Source organism: Macrobrachium rosenbergii, chromosome 50 (genome assembly GCF_040412425.1).
Source record: "Macrobrachium rosenbergii isolate ZJJX-2024 chromosome 50, ASM4041242v1, whole genome shotgun sequence".
In the NCBI taxonomy this organism is placed as follows: Eukaryota; Metazoa; Arthropoda; class Malacostraca; order Decapoda; family Palaemonidae; genus Macrobrachium; species Macrobrachium rosenbergii.
The window spans coordinates 8,906,141-8,929,198 of record NC_089790.1 but is presented as its reverse complement, the minus strand read 5'-3'; the positions used below and the strand labels follow the sequence as shown (position 1 = coordinate 8,929,198).

The 23,058-nt window shown below is 33.5% G+C and overlaps 1 protein-coding gene across 5 annotated transcripts in view; it reads right to left on the bottom strand.

Annotated features, from left to right (window-relative positions):
- Positions 1 to 449: 449 nt before the first annotated feature.
- The window catches only part of wus (TM2 and DnaJ domain-containing protein wurst), a 30,180-nt gene continuing 7,571 nt past the window's right edge, over positions 450 to 23,058 (bottom strand). For 4 of the 5 annotated variants that reach the window (XM_067093666.1, XM_067093664.1, XM_067093665.1 and 1 more), the window contains exons 2-8: positions 18,834 to 18,936; positions 17,535 to 17,681; positions 16,111 to 16,258; positions 13,881 to 14,076; positions 10,349 to 10,616; positions 8,864 to 8,946; positions 450 to 5,413 (exon numbers count right to left, since the gene is read on the bottom strand). In XM_067093666.1, the coding sequence (XP_066949767.1) occupies positions 5,260 to 5,413; positions 8,864 to 8,946; positions 10,349 to 10,616; positions 13,881 to 14,076; positions 16,111 to 16,258; positions 17,535 to 17,681; positions 18,834 to 18,923 (1,086 nt within the window). In that variant the 5' untranslated portion in view covers positions 18,924 to 18,936 and the 3' untranslated portion in view covers positions 450 to 5,259. Of the gene's footprint in view, positions 5,414 to 6,840; positions 6,923 to 8,863; positions 8,947 to 10,348; positions 10,617 to 13,880; positions 14,077 to 16,110; positions 16,259 to 17,534; positions 17,682 to 18,833; positions 18,937 to 23,058 lie in introns of those variants that run through there. The other variant, XM_067093663.1, reaches the window with a different exon arrangement.

The following is a 23,058-nucleotide window of genomic DNA, read 5'->3' as shown; positions in this document are numbered from 1 at the left end:
AAAAATTAAATATCAGACAGCATTGTCTGGGCTTTTTCCTGGGAATATAAAAATTCTCATTATTTCCTTTAGGCTTATGTGCAAATAGTTGGCATAAATAACACTATGTTCTTTTGCTGAAAAAGGTATTTCCTGTAGCTCTCCATGGTACAAAAAATTTAAAAATCTGTTACCTAATTTTCTATTTACATTTTTTCAAGTCAAAGTATAGTTATTTCTGTTGTAATTAACTTTATCTTGTCATCCTGACTTTGTTGTTGTTTTGCTCTTCAGACCATGTTATCAAATTCCAAATATTTAGCTTCAAAATGACACCATTACACAAAATTAAACAAAGCCCATTTGTGGATCACGAATATCAAAGTTAAAGTAGAAAAGAGTCATTTCCATGCTATATTTCTAGCAAGGATACCTTGACAGATTACTGGAATTGAAAAAAAACAACCCAGGAGTACACTTTCGTTATTATTATAATCATTATATAATTTAACAAGATTACTGACTTCATGTTCTCAACTCCCATTGGGTTAGATGTCCACTTCCATAAACTACAATCAGCCCTCAACTTATATGCCCAACTAAGGCAAATCTGAAAATGTGCTTGAGAAATATTTAAAAAATCAAGTTCTAGTCCTAAAATTTAAATGTTGCACATACCATAAACAAAGAATATAAAAATATTTCATCTTAATACATAAAATCATTAGGATTAAACTTGTGCTACCTTACTTGAAATATGCTGTAACATAACCATGATCTGAAAATAGAACTACTGTATGATGCATCCTACAATTTACGCAGCTATGTCATCTTTCCATATTCTGTTAGATAACCATGGCTTGAAACTGGAACTAAAACTATCCTTACCAGTGTAATCTAGATACTGACTGTATGAGAGGTAATGCCTGGCTTAGTTAGTTCAGTCCAGTTGAGAGAGAGAGAGAGAGAGAGAGAGAGAGAGAGAGAGAGAGAGAGAGAGAGAGAGAGAGAGAGAGAGAGAGAGAGAGAGAGAGAGAGAGACTTTATTTTCTCAAGTTATGTTTTTCAGTTCTATAATTAATTCTTTCTACCAGGCCAATAATATAATTGAAGGAAAAAAATTATATGTGAATAAAGCAAAATGTTAGGTTGCTCTTTATACATCAGCACTGGACGTGTACAATTTGTTAGGTTTATCATTCCTTAAACAGTACAACAATTGTATTTACAGAGCATTTACATTGTTTTTAGGTATTACAGTATAAATAATCTAAAAATTATTTCAAATACAATATGGGCTGTATAAAGACAATATGCCTATGTTACGTACTGTACGTGTATGCAAATAGAGAAATGTATTTTATGTAAGGGTTTTGAATCTGGACTATTCCTCACTCATGCAGGGGTCCTGCAACCAAATTCCCCAGCAAAATGAGGGCTGACTGACCATCTTAATGTTAATTCTGATATCAGTTTCATTACATTTGCAAATAAAGATGTACACTACCATGCTTGCCCAACTAAAAATTACAAAAATCCTTTAACTCTGCATGAGACAGTATTATTCTTAAAGCTAAAACACCCCAATACAGTGTACAAATTTTTTTCTTTTTTATTTAGTTTCATCTTTATCTGGAGTGTATTTTCCCTCCAGAAATCATGCCCAAAACTAAATGGAAAATAAAAGGCAAACTTTCTTGAGATAAAATCACAACAAAACCTATTTCCAATCCATGCACACAGCCAGATTTTTCATAGAAAATAAGCTGCAGCCCATACTAAAAAATGTTCCAGGAGTTGTAAATGTTCTGCTACCTCCCATTACTCTTTCCTTAAACTACTGGTAATAATAGCATCTAATTACTCAAGATTACTAAACATACCTAAACTGCAACTGGTAAAATATCACATAAGGAATGTATAGTTTCTTCAACAGACTGACATCCAGCCCGAGGAGAGCCCTAAAAGGGTTCAGAGGTCTGGTTAAACAAATCATTTATAACTAACTAACGAACAGACTGACAATGCATAAATACACATTTAAATAAGACCAGCTCAATGTATGGACCACTTAAGATCGAAAAACACTCATGAAGCCTTGAAATAATAAAACTGGCAGCTTACTTTGGCTTTTTAGGCTAACTGTGTGACTACTGCATTTCTGGACAATTGTATTCGAGAACACCTTATGAAAGTGAATAGTAAAGCCTTTGTTTTCAACATAATAATCATTCATATAAGACTAAGAAATGGAATGTCAACACTGAACCCAGGTAATATGATTTATTTGTAAAATTTAATTCTGGACCCAGATAATCTTATCAATTATACATTAAAACAAGAGAATTCTATGGCAAGAGCAACGAGGTTAACCTTATCTTAAAATTTCAATTTTATAAAGTAAGAACTGTATGGATCATCCAAGGGTTTCATAACCCAAATGAATATTAAATTACAGTTTGACATAAGGACCACCAAACAAAAACCTCAATATAATCCCTGCGGAACCTAGAGACAATTTTTAAGGAAGATCTGGTTTCACTGGAAATCCCTAAAACAAATTCCTTATTATGAAGACTTCATCAGCAGCCATAGCTACTACACTTGCTTTGTGCACTTTCAGGTATCTAATTTTTTTATATTTTTGTGAAAAGTTTAAGGACAAAAGTTGTGCCAAGTACCTGCATATGTGCTCAGCGCTGAGAAACTTGTAAAACTGTACAAAATTATACAACAAATGTGGTGAACACCTGTATGAGTATATATTTACTGTGCGTTTTACTTTACAAATTTAACGTGTTTACTTAAAGTTAAACTGCTAGTAAGTCTAGTGTTCCCTAATGGCATAAATTACCAAAATACAAAAAAGGCACTTCTCCATTACTATATTTACACACAAAATTCATTATGCAGTATTCAACCCCAAAAATATGAAGTTGATGCATTCAGTAAAGAATGGCATATATGTCAGAGCAAAATCATGAATACAGTTCTTTCTTTTCAAATTATCGTCATACACACATAAAACTGTACAAAAAACTGTCCTCTCCCTAAACTCATGATGTCCTTGAAAAATGCCCAATAATACATATAATGCAAATTTTCCTCAGTAGATGAAATTTAGACCCAAATAAAACGATCCATTCTATTAACTTTCAGTTCATCAAGCAATTCCTGTAGTCTAGAACATGGCATACAGGACACATGTACAAAAAATTCTCAAAATAATAACCAAGTATATTTTATGCAAAAGGCAGACACCTAAATCTGTTACATCCTAACTGAAATCAATATAACTGATAAAAATTGGTATTTTATTTAGATATTCTAATATTATTATCACGGCTAACTAGCATAAACAAATTTTTTGCAAAGTTCAACTTATTCTTTCAAATAATGATGAAATCAATATAATACTGGTGAAGCAAGTTGTGCCTCATAGCTTTGGCCAGGCTGGCCTGTGAGTGCTATATAAATTAGCTTATTGTTCTGGTTAAGCTACTTAATATCTATAAGCACACAGTTTATTTCATAATAGCAATTTAAGTGAAACCAGCATTTTTCAATGTCAATTATTGCTATGAGGTACGACTCTCACTCTCTACCAACATATAAAGGCATTTAGTAATGGCTAAAAACATCAACTTGAGCTGCTCAAACATGAAATATCTTTGTAGTAATAACTAATATTAATATTTTAAGCATAAACTTTCCTATTATTTATAAACCATACATTACATTAAAACCTTCAGCCTATCACATCATAATATAAACTGTGGCATATTCCCTTCAAAAAATATAATTTAGAATATCTTTTTCTGTTTCTCAGTTTTTTGTCAAGTTAACACAAGCTGAGTTTGGAAAACATTTCCAAGTAAAAATGAAGTAATTTGCAATAAATAAGCCTGAAAATCGAAGTTCATGAATTTGCTCAAGTAAATCTAAGCATGTGGCTTCTAAGGTAGTTTTAATTTCCTAAAAAATTCCTTAGTAAAATGGGGTAGTCTTATTTACCTGTGTATGTGTCCTTTATACCATACAATATACTACTACAGCTCATTCCCTCTCCAGAATTTCAAGAGCGAGAGCAAGGAAGCTACAAGTATTTATAAACCTCTTCCTATGCCTTTTAAATTTTGGCAAAACATCAAACTTTACCGTATATGGTAGTGCAATTCATATATCTGTTTACTAACTGAGCCTATAAAACCAAATACACAGTATTGAGAAACTTATCCTTCTATAACCAGAAGTTTAGCATTAGATTTACAACTGGTGTCAGCTAAGTCGACTTGAACAGCCACATTACTGCCATGATTGTAAAACCATTCCATAAATCTTGGAATAGATATTCATTCCAAATAAGCACCACACAAAACTGTACCTCACATCACAATTCTGCTTCTAAACACCCGAACAAATTTTAAAATAAATACATGTAAGAAGTCAATACTCTTTACCTCTATATAACCACTTTGGCATTGACTGCAAAACAATCATCTAGTTCTCATGATTTACTAGAGCTTCAGACACCAAAACTCAATAGTTAGTTATCAAGAAGCAGTAAGTACACAATTTTTTTTTATTATTGAGTCCAGTACAATAAAGATAATAATTCACAACCACTATGGACTCAGTTTATACAGTGACCTAACACTAACTGGCATTCAATAACCATTCATTTCAATGATTTCACTCAACATATCCATTGTCAATTTCTGCTCAAGCTGCTTATTCACAACCAGCAATATAGTATGAACCCCTAATATAGGTGACCCACAAGGATAAACCATATTTTAGTAACAAAAATTACCAAAGTATAAAATTTAAAACAAGAACCACTAAACCGACACTTTCAATGCTTAGGATATGAAGAATTAATTAAACAAATCTAAACTGCAAACCTTATTATTATGGTAATGCAAAATGGTGTATGATCTGTCTATTGCACAAGTACCAAGGTTTGTATTCTGTGGGTATTTTCATCACTTTACCATGAAAATTTCATCACTACTTTTTCCATTACATAACATTTCACCTAATTTTGCGTGCACTTAATAATACTACATGGTCAAAGCTCACCACAGACCAGGTCAGAAAAAGTATAAAATTTTAAAAAATGATTCTAGTTTTATAAAAATATTATTTTACTATTGTAAACCACACCCAAGTTCATATACTACAGCTCAAAACACACTTCAAAAATCTGTGGTACTATAACATGTATTCAGCTCTAACTTCTCTTACTCACTGATGACACCAAGTCATAAAGATTAACCACTACACATTCTGGGTAACATAGTCCTCTCGGTTTTGGTCATCCGACAACTTGTTTTTTCTTAACCTACGGTTCTTGATGGTAGAAAGCTTGTCGTAAGCTTCTTGTATTTCCATAAACTTGGCACTTGCTGATTCTTTCCTATCAGGAGGATGTCTGAAACAATGAATAAACAAATTACAAAACGAATGTCTAAGTGGCTTCCACCTGTCAGTATAAGTCAGATAAAGCATGAAATTAAAGATTAACAGATGCACAGCACTCTGTTACAAGCATCGACAAACTCTCAAAATGAGGAATACCCAGTAGCTGCTATTTACCATTCTTACGATAAGAAATTTCATGTAAAGATAAGCAGAACCAAAAAAGCAATCCTACAGTAATTTACAGCAGGAATGGTATTAGTTATGCAATGTATGCTGGTATTAATAAAAACAACCTTGTAAAAACAGTGTGCTGTAGTTAATGAACCTCATTTCCTAGATTGTTTTCCCACCTGATTCTCTTTGTAATTTCTCTGATGCAGTTTACTCCTCACTTATGTATCCCTGTTTCCACACCAGGCTAGCTTTGCCTACAGGACTCCTTGAGCTTACAATATTCTGTTTTTTCAACTAGGGTTGCAGCTTTGGGAGTAATAATAATAGTGATATAAGGTAACTATGCATTATTGCAAACTAAGCTGTAACTGGTAAGGCGCAATTAAGGCACGGCCTCGTGGTCCTGGGCATATAGGGGTGCTAAGTACCTGTACTAAAGGTAAACTGAAGATATGAATATAAGAACCATATACAAAATTGGAAAGACAGAACAGGTAGAAAATTAATTCAAGAGATGAATTGGGTATCTTAGCTGTTTGTGAATCACAATGCAAAAAAGTGGGAACAAAGAAATTGGAAGGGGGGGTTGTGTGTATACCTATTTATGACAAGCGGGTGGATTTGGTAAAAGAATAGATATGATCTTGACACCAAATGCAGAAAAGGCACTAAGAGTAGTGAGCAGGAGATTAATGCCGGCGAGATTCAAGTCAAAACAGTGCAATATGAATACCTGCAAGTATTGCAATGAGCTACGCATCAAAGCAATGAACTTTCCAAAACAGTAAGATGAACTTTATACAGAACAGCAAAATGTTATATATGAAATACCAGAAAGAGTTATGTAAACTGCTGTTAGTAATATAAATACAAAAGTTGGTAGAATCCATGACACTATGAAGGATGTACAGTAATGAGCAAGGAAGGCCCAGGGAGAGACTGGCAAATGAAAACAGGGTGCAGTTTATTAGCTTTTGTACTATAAATAAACTGGTCATTAGAAACACTCTTTCCAAATACAAGAACATGGCTATCACAGAAACCAAACACGTCACATAGCTATTGTCCTAGAGAGATAATGAACACTGATGCATGTTAGGCACCACAGATGAGCAAATACTGGCAGAGATCACCAAATCTGCAACAATACTGCAAAACTAAAGCTGAACACTAGAAGGGTTTTGCAACTGAATGCTGAAACAACTGTCAGTCCCAAAAAGCATATCTGAGGGGGAGCCAACAATTAACTGAGGAATGGCTTACCATCAAGAATGTATATCAATCTGCTGGAATAGTAGCTAGGATATGGGGTAACAAGATGGAAACCCTGGATATTGGATGAGACCTGGGATATAATAAAGAATACATGAAGACAAATGGTACGTGTAAACAAAGGACATGAAGATGGCAAATGAGAATGTGTTAAAGAGTGATGTTAAACGATCAAGAAGAGATAAGAGAATATGCGGACAAAAAGGCTGATAATGTTGATAAAGCCCTGAATTCAGGGGGTGACATCACTGTTAGGGTTGCCCACATAATTATTAATGAAATATACTGTACAGGGATGAAAAGAAAACGAGGAAAATGTCTGCCAAAAGGATGGATGGGTCAATAACATCAGATGAATAAAGACAATGCTGGGTGGAATATTTTTGTGAGGTCATGAATTATAAATATGAATGAGATAATTTGATTGATATACCACAAGCTGACGAAGACCTGAATGTGCTTATAAATGAATTCACAGTCTTTATGTAGAATAAACAATAAAAAAATTAAGATAAAATCATTGCTGAGGTAATTTTAGTTGAAACTTAAATGACACCTAGTACGTTAACTAATGTGTTGCAAAATAGGTAATGAGTAAACAAAGCTTGATGGTTGAGAATTGGAATTCATAGCAAAGGTATAAAAGGTGGCCTGAGGTACTGCACTGGTGTTGGCATACTGAAAATGTACTTAGATATGAACAAGTTAGTTTTAGAAAAGGCAAGAATTACACATACCATACATCTTTGTTAAGACATATTGTGCAGCAATGAATGGAATTTAAAAATTACTTCCTGAAGGCTTTTGTTGATTAGGAGAAGGCATTTGGCAGCATCCAAAGGCCACAATGAAAAAGGACAGTTAATACAATATTTAATCATTACAGAAAGAGTGAGTATAATATTAATCTTAAGCCTTAAAATTTCTGAACTTTAATGCATATCCGTTACCACTTCAGAAACTTCTGACAAGTGGTAAAAATCCTGAGCTCTATAAGCTTGCAAAATTCTATGTACACTGGTTACCTCTACAGTATGTACACTGGTTACCTCTTTAAAAGATGGGGCATTCCTATTATCTTTTATAGAAAAATATAAAAAAGTTTAAAACACGCTTTTACTAAAATGTACTAAATAATCATTTTCTGAGACACACCAGGATTTTCTTACAGTTAATCATGTATACAAAAGTAAAAGCGTGGGCACCAAACATGGAAGAAAATGCTACAAGAAAAGAAATATATTTTTATTTCTTGTGGCATTGTCTTCCAAGTTTTTGCAGATATGATTAACTGTAAGAAAATCCTGGTGTGTCTCAAAAAATTATTTACTTTTTAGTGCATTTTAATAAGAGCTAGTTTGAAAAATAAATTTTTAAAATTTTTTATTTCATACCCTTTTGTTTTGACAGAAATTGTAACCAACTTATGATGGTAACTAAAAAATTCAGCATGATATCCTGTCGAGCCCAAGAAGGTTTGAAAAATCCATAGAATTATCAACTTATTCTACCGAGTCAAAATAGGTATTAATAATCCGAAGAATTTCATACAAATCCCAGGATACTAGGAAAGGTCACTGCTGACCTACTGATCATGTAAGGTTGTACTGTCACTGGGATTAAGTAACCATGCAAAATTTCAAAACCATCAGACGAAGGGAACAAGTCGAAAATCAAGTTACAAGTTTTGACCCACACAGACAGACAGATGCAGAAGTCATGTTAAATAAAAGCACGTAAAAACATCAAGTATTCAGCTTTACCCTTTCCTGGTACTGTACTTAAGTTAATGGAAAAATAATTATACAAAAATACCTTTGCTCCTGGCTACATAAAATAATTGCACAATACCTTTGCTGCTGGCTACATAAATATTAATGTAATTTAAAACAGGTGGTATCATCATAAAGGCTGTATGAATAGCTTAATGATTAATCTTATACACTAACAAAGTTAAGTGTGTAAAATACTATAATTAATGACAAAAATACTTGGAAAAAATCTAAGAACTCACCTATCAGGATGCCATTCTCGAGCCAGTTTGCGATATGCTGAAGTGATATTTTCCTGAGAGGCCCCACTCTCTAGGCCTAATATCTGAAAAATAATAATAAGGCAAGTCAGGTTTCTGGAAATTTATGTTCCATCAGGACAAGACTAAGATAATCATCTTGGAAAATTTTAAATATACAAAGTACTTTATAAAAATTTCAAACTGTCCCAAAATAATAAAAAAACAATTAAGAGGGAATATGCAGTTTATTTTTAGTGTAAAATATACGTAGATTGCTATACTAATTTTCATACATGAGGCACAAAATAAAAATTATTTTTTTCTAATGTTACTTAAAAATATCTTATGAAAATAAGATGTTATAACTAGAATGGGATTATAAAAATTGTAATAATGAAAACTACACCTAATTATATTTGCCATGGGTGACCAAATAATATATTTCTACTCACAAAATGCATTATGTACAAATTCCAAGTCTAAATATAGAATAATATTAGGTGGCTCATCAGTATTAGAAACAAAATAACAGCAAAACTGAACTAACAATTTCCTCGAGGACCATTTCTTTACATCTGTTTATTGTTTAGATTAAAAGTTAGCATGCAAGTGATGAAGGTATAACAGTTAATTTTCACTATGCAAATGAAGAGTGGTGATAACAGAAAAAAAACTGAAGAAGCATCTGGAGTTATTAAAAAAATGCTGAAAATGTCCAAAAAAAAAAAAAAAAAAAAAAAAGAGTTCTGATGTGGGTTTTTATATGCATTTAACTGGAGAGAATGGGTTCAGGAAAAGGATACACAACTTACCAGTTTTGTGAGGAAGGCAAAAAGGAGAAAACTGTCTTAAGTTACCTGAGTAAACAAAGCTTTGCAGAAAAAGGGGACACTTATTTACTATTCATTCTGTAATCTCTTTCCACTTCATCCAGGCTATTGCTACTTACCTGCCAGTACTTTTTCCTTTACTTCCTTCCCAGTCTCCTTAAGCATACCTTTCCAATGTTTAAAACACAATGGCATTTAATTACAGAATAAAGGTTTATCATATCCGTTTATCAATCATCAAGGAATAGGGCTGTCACATTAATTTAGTATCAATTATTATCAAGATCATTTCAAAAGACAACTGAGTCCCATTCCTAGAATTTCACAGGCCTTCTTACAAGATTTCTTTTTTAGTGAGAGGTGAAAATTAAAACCAGGTAAAATTAAAGTAGATTGACAGCAATGTGGGGGAGACTGGTCCTAACAAAGGAAATGGATGAGTGAGTGGGGAGGGCAGAAAGAAGCTGCAAATTCTGTTAGCTGCCTACACTACTCCATGCAATGAATTCTACAGGTGAAAATCCCCTTAAAGAGAATTTGACAAAGACAAGGAGAACAGCTATATATCCTAAATGCTACTGGTAAGTACAGTAATGACGTATTAACATATTATGTCATATCATCTATCTACTAACAAAATCATCTGCAATCTTACTTTTAAAGCATGTCTTTCACCAAGTGGATCCAACAGTTCAACAAAGTTGGACCAAGCATTTTGCCAACCATCTTCCATTATACTGTTGTAGAGTTCTTTCATATTCTTCTTGAACTCCAAAAACATGGGAGAATTGAGGAAATTCTCAGCTGCATCCCGTAGTTTAATTCTCTCACCAGTTTTATCTGTTACTGTGGCATTGAAGTACAAAAAGGAAAACCACAGTCCAAAGAAGATGGAACCGCACAATCCTAAAACCAGCAGACGCCTGGCAAGTTGATGAAAACAAAACATGAGATTAGACAGGACAATCGAATATACATTCTGATACTCTAATAAAATAAAAAGCTCATAGATAAGCATATCTTTCATGGCTGTGAAATAGTATAATCACTGTAACCCCTTCCAAAATAATTAGTATATCTACTAAAAATAGTAATGAAATTCAAAGACATTTTCATAATCATAAAATCACAAATGAGACACTTATTAGTCAATGGTGGCTGTCAATCCAAACTGCACCACGAAAGACTTTTAAAGAAACTTAAATCTTTCGTTTATTTGCACAACAGCTTATATTACACTTAGTCTTTCCACGCAGGACATTGGTTCCATGACTGCTGCCACAAGTATCTCAGAATTTGCAGAAATTCAAATTGCTTACATAAACAGGCACAGCATACTGCTGAGAGTATATGTGTAAGGATTTGTTGGCATAGAAGAGACATATTTTGATAAAAATATGTCAAGGAAATTCATAGTGTCTTATAAGTTGAAAGTCAAGTGTACAAATCTCACTTACAGACTATGAGCAACTGGCTCCAGTGACAAATGTCAACACAAACTAAAATAGTATCTTAAAGCACAGGTAGGCTTGACGGGTATAAAAGCCACGAAATGACACACATCACTTGGAAATTTGGGATGTTCTATTTCCAATTTCATATAGGTATATAAAAAATTAAATGGAATCAAAGAAAAAGTCAAGTCAAATCAATTAGTTCCATATCACAAGGAAATTTATTAGTAACTAATGCACTAAACAGTAGTCAACAACTATTATATATAAAGTAAAAAGACATAACAGTAGTGTTTTCTTCATACATAACAAACAAATAACATTAACAGGATCCACAGCTTTTAACTGCAGTCATTATACAACAGCCATCATGATTCTACTGAACACTGCACTGTGACATTATCTAAAATGACAATACAAGCCAGCCATTTCTGCTTCATACTAGGGTTTTATATACAGTATATAACAACATATTAAGCAACTAGATTCATTTGTAAAGCACAATCACTATGGTTATTGTGTCTCTGCTGAGCGTTGCATTTCATTAAGTTTCAATGGTTCCTTCTTTCGCTTCAACTTCTGCCTCCAATACATTTTTTGTCTGGATTAGTGTCAATAACCTATCAGCAGTTCCTTACAGTTGGCTTTAGTTGTATAAGTGTTAAAAAGTATCTTCAGTACTTTTAAAACCCAGCATCAGTAATATACGGAGGGAGAGAATTATTCTTGGCTAACCAAAATTTGGTTTGGTACTCCTGCAAATTCTGGCAGCCAAACATGTTCTGCACAGAGTAATGATGACCCAAGTTTTCTTACAGCATACCACTTAATAACTTAACTGTAAAATATCTTTAGCAGACTTAACATTACTGTACAGTATTGGCATTATAGCTGCACGAGATGAAGGGGAAAGAAAGGCTTTGTAAGACTATGTAAGTCCATATATAACAATGGTGCAATATACCACTGACAGGCTTAAATTTATGTGAATGGGGGAATGAAGGAAAAAATTTTTAAGATCAGTTAGTTTGTAAGGTTAAGTTTGTTTATATTGTATAACTGCGCTAGTCAAGTACTTGTGATGTGCTTTAATGCTCGACTGATAAAAGTTTTAAACCATACCACATAGCAATAAATACTGTTGTAACGTTTTTAACAGGCTTAATATTTGCGTTTCAGAGGTTGATGTTACCACACAACACAGAAGACAAGAGATCACAGGCTAGGCTAATGACAGTCACGTCTTTAAGTAAAATCATTTTAACATCTGCACCATGCTAATAGGTCAAATGTACATTACTTTTTAAAATTTGGTACTTGCTGACTGTTAATGTATATATGTACAAAATCTGGTAAAGGTAAAATTGATCCTTTGCCTTAGCAAATCTTATAAAAAAAATAATTACCAGTAAAATAAACATAACTAATATAAAACATTTTGTATATATATATACATACAAACACACACACACACACACACACACATATATATATATATATATATATATATATATATATATATATATATATATATATATATATATATATATATATATATATATATATATATATATATATATATATATATATATATATATATATATATATATATATATATATATATATATATATATATATATATATATATATATATATATATATATATATATAGTGTATATATACACAATATAAAACATTCAGTATATATATACATACAATGTGTATGTAACACCAGCAACAAAAATGATAGTGATATGCTTCAGTATGCATTGTCTGGCATAAACAGCAATGCATTTTCCATTACTGGAAGGACAATTTACCAATTTTGCTTGGTGTAAAAAAACAAATGTCTTTTACTCAAACTTTTGGCAGATATTTTTCTTTAGACAATATGTACTATTTTTCATAGCGTAGTCGCTGTTTCGTCCTCAAGGAGTTACCTTCCATGGTCTACCAGAGCTCCATGCATGGAGCTCTGGTAGACCATGGAAGGTAACTCCTTGAGGACTTAACAGCGACTACCAAAAATGTTTTTCCTACGTCAAAACCTGTTTTTTGTTTGATTTCACATAATTTCAACTAGTTCCATATATCTCTCTTATTCTGCATATTTTACCAAACAGCAATAAAACTATTCAGCTTTAAAATGACACAAAATTGTGTACTCTGGAATGAAAACTAACTTTATACAGGCCAAACTAAGAAAATCTCAAAAAGTAAGTTCTCTGTTGAGAAATTTTTTTTTTCCTTATTTGTAATGTGCAACAGTCTTACAAACAGCTTTAAAATATCAAAAACTGAAATTTAGTTTTGCATGGTGCAAAAAATCAGTTTACTGTGTACTCTAATCCTGTACTTTATTTTTGTTATTTTTGTTACTGTAAAGTATAAACATTTTGTGTTTGGTTAATTCAACTGATCATTCTATTATCTAATTTTTGTTATCTTACTTTCTAAAAATTTTAAATCATAACTATTCAGCTTTAAAATAATAAAAAATTAGTATCCTAACTTGAAAACTAACTCTACGTAAACTATTCAAAGAGGCTTACTGCCAAGCATAAAAGCAGTGTGGGAGACAGAGGTACACCATACTAGAGGAGTCATACACTAAAACATAACAATACACAATACATTTTATAAAGTAGGATTGTGAAAGCTGAAAAAAGAAAAAAAATCTACTTCAGGGGTGCCATAAAAATGAAGCAATTACATTAATACAACTTTGCTTACCTACATACAGAATTCTTGGAATATGGATGTCTTCTCCATTTTTTTCCCCACTGATTAAAAACAAGTGTGGATGATACAGCACTCCAGTTTGCCAGAGGAGGATAAAACAAAGAAGCTGGGAACACTAGGAAAGCCCCTACCATAGCAGACTTCAAGCTCCCTTGTTCCCGACCAATATTTCCTATGTTCCACACAGCTGGAAAAATATGTAAGATTACATTGTGAAGAAGTTCTGTACACTGAAGTCTAAATTATGCTTTTGACCAACAAAATGGTAATGTAACAATGACAATTCAAACTGGAACACATCAGAATATACATCTTTTTCAGCATTATCTTCATAAGCTCATCAGCTATGCTAACCAACTTACTATAATGGAATAAATTTTATATCCATCTTTGTGGTCTAGTGGTAAATGTTAACCTCATTTTATCATATCTGATGCGGGTTCAAATCCAGCTACTAGAGTCAGTTTTTTATTCACATCTTAAGAATTGTAGTGAAAAACATATCCAAAAAGCATGAAGAAATCAAGAACAGGTCACTGAGGCAATTTCAACTAGATAAATAACAGGTTCTCTTGAGATGGAATTAGTGAAAGACTGAATAAGGCAAATCAAGCAACATGCAGGTTGAACAAGATTTGGAAACCAAATAGACTGAAATTGCATATGAAAGTAAAATTATACATTAGTCTATTACAACTTCATTGCTATGCAAATACAAACCATGGCATGCCAATGAAACCAGATCTAAAGATTTGCTGATGTGAGAATAAAGCTATAAGATGAATGCTAGTAGTAAGATGGAAAGATAAGCCTATTTCAGGCTACACTATTTATGTTATTATATATTTAACCAGTCAGCTGACCTGAAATCCTCACCTCACATGAAATCCCATAGGAAGTTTGAACAATTTTTATACTTTCAACCTAATTCTAGTTATTTATCACTGAGAAATGAAAATTGGTGACAACGAAATGGATTCATCACAGAAAATAAAATTAGTGAATTATACTGATATAATGATCACTGTCAGAATGAACAGTGAAACAAACACAACATATTTCAGTCTCCCAAACAGACAACTAGTTTATTCTCTACTACCCAAATTTCCAATGTTATTTTGTAACTCTTAAATGCTGAGGTATCAGAATAACATGGACTTCACTGTACTGAATGCACCATGCCACAACATCAACATAAGATCTTTTAACACTATTTTCTTTCTGGTCACCATAAGCTGTTTTGCTTACAATAACATCTCTCATGGCTTTCCTTACTGCACTCCTTTCAAGCTTCCTACTTTACTGTGATAAACAACACAGAAACCTATGCTGACCTCCACAGGACACGAAAAGTTAACTCTCCCTAAAAAATATTCCCCTCTGGAAAAATGCTAATTGGGCATTTATTCCATATAATTTGACTTTTAAAGTACACTATTACTGTACCTTTATTTCCATATATTCTGACTTTTCAAAGTATATTGTATGGAAATAACACTAATACCTTTATTTCCATATACTGTAATCTGACTTTTCAGAGTATATTTTATGGAAAAACACTGATACCTTTACTTCCATATCATCTGAATTTTCAAAGTATTGTACTTCTGTAATACAATAATCTTAAAATGCTGAATGTCAAATAACTTGCTTAAATATCAATCACTGATTCTAAATATATCTGCAATATCTTATTTTATTATTATTATTATTATTATTATTATTATTATTATTATTATTATTATTATTATTATTATCATAGTACAATATTACAAAATAATTAAGAAGACCACTGACCCACATTTCTAAACTACTGCAGTACTTTCCTGAAGGCTTTGTACTTAACTGAGAACTGAACACAGAGAAAAAAAGTAAACTTATAAGTACAAGTTGGGCAGCTATGCAAGAAGATAACAATGAGAACATATGTAAAGTAAAAGGCAGAGAGCAATGCAGCTCAGGCTGAAGGAATGCTGTGAATAACCTTTAAAAACCTCTACAATGGGTTAGGTACGGCACAAAATAGGTAGCAACTGACTACAGGCTTCTGTAGTGCAAATGTATAGAATATTACAACAACAAATCTTGCATATTGCTAAAATTAAGGTTACAGTATACATGAGAAAAACAGTAGTGAAAGTACCGTACTGACCAAAAATGAACCAAGAACTAAAGAAAGCTTTCAATCTCACAACTTAAATGTAAATGTTATATCTCTTACCTAGTGCTGTGCCAATTGGAGCTAAGCATACAAGCCATAATACTGAGTAGCCAAAAATTTCTTCCGTTGGGACTGCAGCTGCTATAAGGTAACTCCAAGAATTTGCCACCAGAATCTGCCCGGTAAATCTTGCTGGACTGAAAGGAGGCTGTTCAAAGTATAATAATTAGGTAATTAGCATCAAGACAAATTACCAATAACAAAAAATTAAAAAGATTAATTCAGTATTTCATGATGCAACTAAAAGCTTGTAGTTTTTTCCTTTTACTGTATATCTTTACTGTGCTTCTATACAGATGACTAATGAGACCATAGCTATACTCAACACTTATCAGAAGTGAATGCCAATCGGCATTTGCTGTGACCACAGGGGCACAAAATGCAAGCCCTCTGTAAACAGGCCCTGGTAACATGGACTTACTGTCAATGGAGCAGAACTGACATAATGAGAGACCACAAAATGCTGATATGGCATAATGTGTGGAATTTCTAAATCCATAAAAAAAAATATATTGTTTTCTGATACCCTTGCTAACTGAACAGCTAAAACTGCTAAGGAGGGGGGGGGGAAACCCTGTGCCCTATGGGTTTAATTCAAGCCTTGGACGTTGTAAAGAACAGCAACCCAAGAGTACCTGAGGGTTGTTTATCTTAACAAGCTAATATTTGGGGTGGCTGATGTTAACAAGCTCATTCTGATACTGGCGGTGCATCTGTTTGTTGTCGGCCAAATGGAATGTCCCTTCGCCGTGTTCAGTACTGGGGGGGTGGCTGATGTTAACAAGTTCATTCTGAGGATAGCCAATCTTTACATGGGTACTCTGGGGTTGCGGATCTTTACAACGTCCCAAGCCTTTACCTCATGAATAATTTCATTCATATATATCATTCCCTTCATCTTAAAATATCCACCCTCCACATCATTCTTGTGTGTTTTTACATGTTGGCACTTGGCAACCATGATTTTAAAACAAATCTTTGACAGTCCATATCACCATTTTAAGGATTTTGTTTGTTTTTGTTCTGTTTAAAATTACCTCCTAAAAATGTTTTCATCCAAGTGCAAGGGTAAATTTATCACTGGAAAGGTCATTAAGACTTAAATTTTATCCACTGAGCAAATTTTAATGTTGCATAAAATTATTTGTATATAAATTTTTAGATTTTAGATTGCATCACCTTCAATCACCTTTGCCAATTAGCTCCCTTGTCCATCTCCTCTAAACCTATTCAGTGGAACTAGTACAGTATACAGTAGTGAATTTTTTTTCATTATACAGACAATTTTAGTTAACTGCAGAGACAAGCAGTTACCTGAAGACAAATAATGTGGGATATGTTAATGCAAAACATACTGTACCTTATATAATAAACAAAGAAGCACTAGTATACATTAGAAATACAACACATTGTATTAAATATACCTTTGAACGACGAAGCATCAGCTGTGCAAGGTCTGCAGCGTACCTATCATCATTATTTACATCTCTCACATAGGATGGCAGTCGGAAGAAGTCCCTCATCCAACCTACTCCAAAGTAACCCCCAAGAGTGCAAAACCAAGTGAAGGCCTAAGGAAAATTGAAGATAATAAAACCATTACAAGGTACTGAAACATTTCTGAACTGTACTTAAAAGACTTCTCAGTCTGCAAACAATTTGGTGAATACCATATACAGTATATTGCTTGGAAAAGCTCAGGTTACGTTTATTCAATATTCAAACGACTGCCTCAACTCAAATGTTGCAGTGTAGAGTATATACAGTAATTATAGCGAGTGGAAAACTAGCAAACTTTCATAAGATATAATGAAGCACTGAAAGTATAAATAAAATTTAACAATACAGATAAGGTTTTAATATGAAAATGGTCCACTCATTTTCAATTGTGTTGCATTGGACTTATTTCTGCAACACTTTAAATTTAACAATTTCCATCTTTCAATTATTCCCACTGCAAGCACTCATATTTTCTTTATCAAGATATAAGTCTATATTAGGAGGTAACTGACATTCCTAGGTTCAAAAGAATAATGCATACACAGTATTTACTAAATCCCTTTTTGTGGTAACAACAACGGCAATATTAGTAAAAGTACATCTCAATGAGGAAAATGAAATCTTTTACACTATCAGTCACTTATTAGTCATAAATTTTATTATCAGTAATGTACTATACACTACGTACATATTTTAAAATCTAGCTTTCAACCAAATTTTGAATTATTTTTGAATGAAAAAGTCAGTTTTTGAAAATACATTTTGTCAGAACATGAACCCTATTCATGTAGACTTGTTCCATATGAACAGCGTTCATGTTCTGACAAAATGCATTTGCAAAAAGGATTCCTCAAAATACAAATTATCAAGTCCAAATGTATTCTAGTAGTATAGCCAAGTCAAAAGCAAAACTCATTTATATATGGACAATCTCTTTTCAAGTTTTCATCTCCAGTGGCATAAATAGATTATCAAGTGCATGTTAAGTTTAAGATTGAAATGGTCTCCTGATAGGCTACTTTGGTTAAAATATTTCAAAGAAGAACACGATCATCAAGCTGGAAAATCTGAAACTGGATTTCCTTACTTATGCTACATTTTAAATACTTAGTCTATCAAGATCTCGATAAAACCATCCTAAATGTTCACACAATGCAAGGCACACTAAATAATTATCATTATTTAAAATTTCATATCAAATCGGCATAGGCTAATCAACTTACCTGTCTATCACGTCTTAGGTAAAAATGATGCAGTCCAAGCCATCCACCAAAAAGCCATGCAAGGTATGCAACACAAAGACTTTTTTCCATTTCTCTTCTTCCTCTATAAGAAAAACACAAGAGCAAAAGATTAATTTACAAATGAAAATTCTTCAATTTGATCATTTAAAATCTGTACTTGTTATCATGCCATATCTAACCTCTGAGTTGACCTAATTTTTTCCACCTGACAATAGTTACATTACATTTATCTTGAGTCACAAAAAAATCTTTCCAATATTCTATTAAAATGTAAAAGCCAATAAAGTTGAACGGCAACTTTAGCTAAATTATAAATGAAAGGGGCATTATTAGTAAATGTGCAGTACCATGAAACTTTGTGGAAACATGTAAAACAATCAGTGTAATTAAACTGCCATTTCAACATTTCTATAAGACTTTGCATAATTTTCCACACTGGAAGTGAACCTCATGCGCTGACACTTAGGTTTCTGACTTCCACATGGAATCTCTGGGACAGTGAAACCTGACATGCATACAAGAACAAGAGTATGAAAGAGGCATAAAATCAACAAGCTATTAACAGCAGTTCCTGCATTAATCTTGCAAACAAGCGCAAGGAGATGGCTTTCACAACAAAGCTGAAATGAATACACAGTAGTAGCTATAAGCAAAGTCATTTATTAGATGGAAAGTTTTTGACACTTTCCAGAAGACAATTGTAATATACCTCATCACATATTACAACATTATACATTATTGCAGTCTCAAATTTACTGGGTATTTTTTTGGAGATTTCATTGGTACAACACATAAGTAATAAATGTCCAAATGTCAAGAAACATTATAAATTTCTTAACTTACAGAGCAATTCATATAATAACAACAAACAACTGCCAAATAAAAACAGTAAAATTTTGGTATGGCCATTCCCATGATGCTCTGCGTTTGCTAGCAGCCAATAGCAAATGGCATGAAGGTTCAGTTTGTTTTAAATAGCCATACTGCCGTGGTTTGTGTTCCTGCATTGGGCAAAATGTCTACCAAACATCCTGCTTCCAAATCCCAAGCCTTCAATGCTGCCAAGAGGTCTCCCAAGGCGATATCTTTGAAACAGAAAATGGATATACTGTAATTTGGCAATGAAAGGTAGGGCACAGCAGGTATTGTGGCAGACACCAGTGTATCCAAAACAAATCTACAAATGATTTGTGCAGCTAAAGACAAGACTGAGGCAGGCACTGCCAAAAATTCATCTTTGGACATGAAAACAAGCACTGTGATTTCCTGTCCTTAACAAGATAGAACAGAAGCTTAATGACTGGATGCGTAACAAAATCAGCATGAGTCCCTATGAGTGTGGGCACCATGCAAACAAAGGCTAAGGAAATATACACAATTGTAAATAAGGACAATCATGAAGTTTAGCAGCACGAACAATTTTGCAAGGTACAACAAATTACCTGAGAAATTTTCAGGGAATGGTCTGGCAAAGAAAAATCAATTATTCTAAGAAATCCCAAGAAGGAAATTCTGCAATCAGTGCCTGAACCACAACTATCAACACACAAAAAATTCATCAACATCCAAATTCCAGCCATCAACATAGTACAAATACAGTATACTGTACACAGCCATAAAATTAACAAATGGCTTTTTCTGAGATTTCAAGCATCAAACATATCCTCCTGTAGACAGATTACTGTAACACATCCTCCTGTAGATTGATTACTATAAGATTTCAACAATCAAACACCTTCCTAAAGACTGCGGTGAGTCAGACTAATAAGATTCCTATCTCCCAGACATAGCAGTGAAGGAAATGCCTTCAAACTATGGGTAATCATTATCAACATTCTCTCTTTCTTCATAAACATGGAGGCATCAAAGATATGTGACCTGAATGTGGCAGCTATTGAGGCATTGTACTTATGTTAGTTGTATGTCTAATAAAAATATTCAGTATGATTATTCTCCACTGGCTTGGGAAAAAGATTGACAAAATGCTTGGAAATTAACAGGCTGGTTTTAGAAAATGCAGCAGCTGCCCAATTAAATATTTTCTGTTAATAAATTGCACAGCAGAGAAAGGAATTTAAAAATCCCCTTCTGATGGGTTTTGTTGATTAAAAAAGTCACTTCACAGCATTCAAAGGGAAATAATTACTAAGGAAGATCTTGCATCACTATAGTATTCACAATAAATATGTAAAGTAAACTGAAATTACCATGTTTGAGGTAGATGAAAGTTAATGTTGATGGGATCTTGTCGAATTTATTCATTGTTTCTGTTTATCCTTTTCATAATTTCATAATAAAAAAGGCAGTTGGAGATGGAAGAGAAGATTTGGATTGGAATTAAATAGAAACTTAACTTAGAATATAAAAATGGTGCTCTTTTAATCTATTATTTTCACAAGATCTACAAAACTTGTTTAAAAAAAAAACGGTGCTCTTTTAATCTACTATTTTCACAAGATCTACAAAACTTGTTTAAAAAAATAGAAGCAAGTATGCACAAAGGAAAAAAATAACATATTAGGGAGGAAGGATTAGCCTAATCAGGTTCAATTTCTTAAATATTTAGAAACAATGATATTCCTGTGCAGGTTCTCCTGAGCTCATATTTACTGAAAGACTGAAAAAAAGTAAAATCAAATAATGGGTAGTAAGATTAGGAAATTAAACAGACTGAAATTGCATATGAAAGTAACATTACTCTATACATGTCTAATACAATTTATATTGCTATAAAAGCATGAATCATGCTATACAAGAACCTTCTGGTCCGAAGACCAGACTGTTCACTCAGTCATAAACACCACAGAGAAGCCAAGACTACAGTAGTAAGGACAATGGAATCATCTCTGGGGTGAACTGAAAAGCACACTCTATCAACAAGACAGGTTTCAAAGACAGTGCTATAGTTGCCTCCCTGAGATCAATGTGCTCACTAATGAGTTACAAAACCTGCTGGAAGTGCCACTACAAATGAGTTTGAAGAGGGTCTGAAGGGGTAAGCCCTCTAGGTCTTAACAGATCCCCCAAAAGAATGTGTTAGATCTTCTTGCTAAAGATAGGCCGACTCATCAGTCTACCCTGGTGAGCACTCCTGGAACAGCCGACACAAAATACTGGACCTGGTGGTGCCAATTGTTGAACCACCACCTGAGTTAAAATCATGAGCACAACAAGCATGCTTCAAACCATGTCAACCCTTCCTTAGGACTCCCTACAATTGACTGAAGAAAAACTAGTAGATGGGACAAGTGAGCACTCAAGCTCGCTATCATGCATGAGTACACTGGGAGTTCTGGATAAACTAGGAACATTCAGAGGGCCTTCATGATCACATGCATGTTGCGTTACAGTATTGTGTGCGGTGATCCATCTTGCATGAACTCCCAATATGCAAGCACACGATCTGGATACCAAGCATGTGCTGTGCAAGGAGATAGCACTGCATCTTCCTCTACATACCTCTGTTGAAATATGAACAAAAAAAACAATCTGAAGCAGCTTTCTGCAGGTGGTCCAACTGAAGCAGACATATGCAAAGCAGCTAATGCAGCAGGAATAGGTAAAAGGATGCATCCTAACCTAACATGGGACTCAGAATCCTCAACTAGCTGGGAGTCTCACTCATCTCTGAGTCCCCCACCTAACCTGACCAATCTAGCTGGGGAAAAAATCCACACCTAACTTAACCTAGAAGACAACATATCAATAAAATGAAATAAAGAAATTCATCTCAGCCTATCCTTACAAATGAGGTCCTAACTAGCCAGGGAGGCATCCCTGTCTAACTCCTTACCTCAAGGTATGGAGGTAGCACACTCCTTCCATAAAGGTAAGGGGGTACACAGCTGGAAGGTACAATGTCTTCTTGTCCCATTCCAAATCTTGGTAACTGGCTCTCTCAGCCAAGGTTTATATTGTAGAGACATTTATCAGTGGAAGGGATTGACTTACTTCCAGATACATAAAAGCTGTTTTACACCCATTGAATATATTACTTGAAATCTTCAACACTTCTGACATGACATGGAGCCATTGTTTAAATGAAAAAACCTCCTAAAAATGGTAGGTAATTATTACATAACCAAATAAAAAAGGGTTCCACAAGGGCTCATGAATACCGCATAAACTATATACCAGCACCTTTCACCTTCTATGTCCATGAACAAAAAATGGAATGCCTTCAAAGCAAAAAAACTGTACTGTA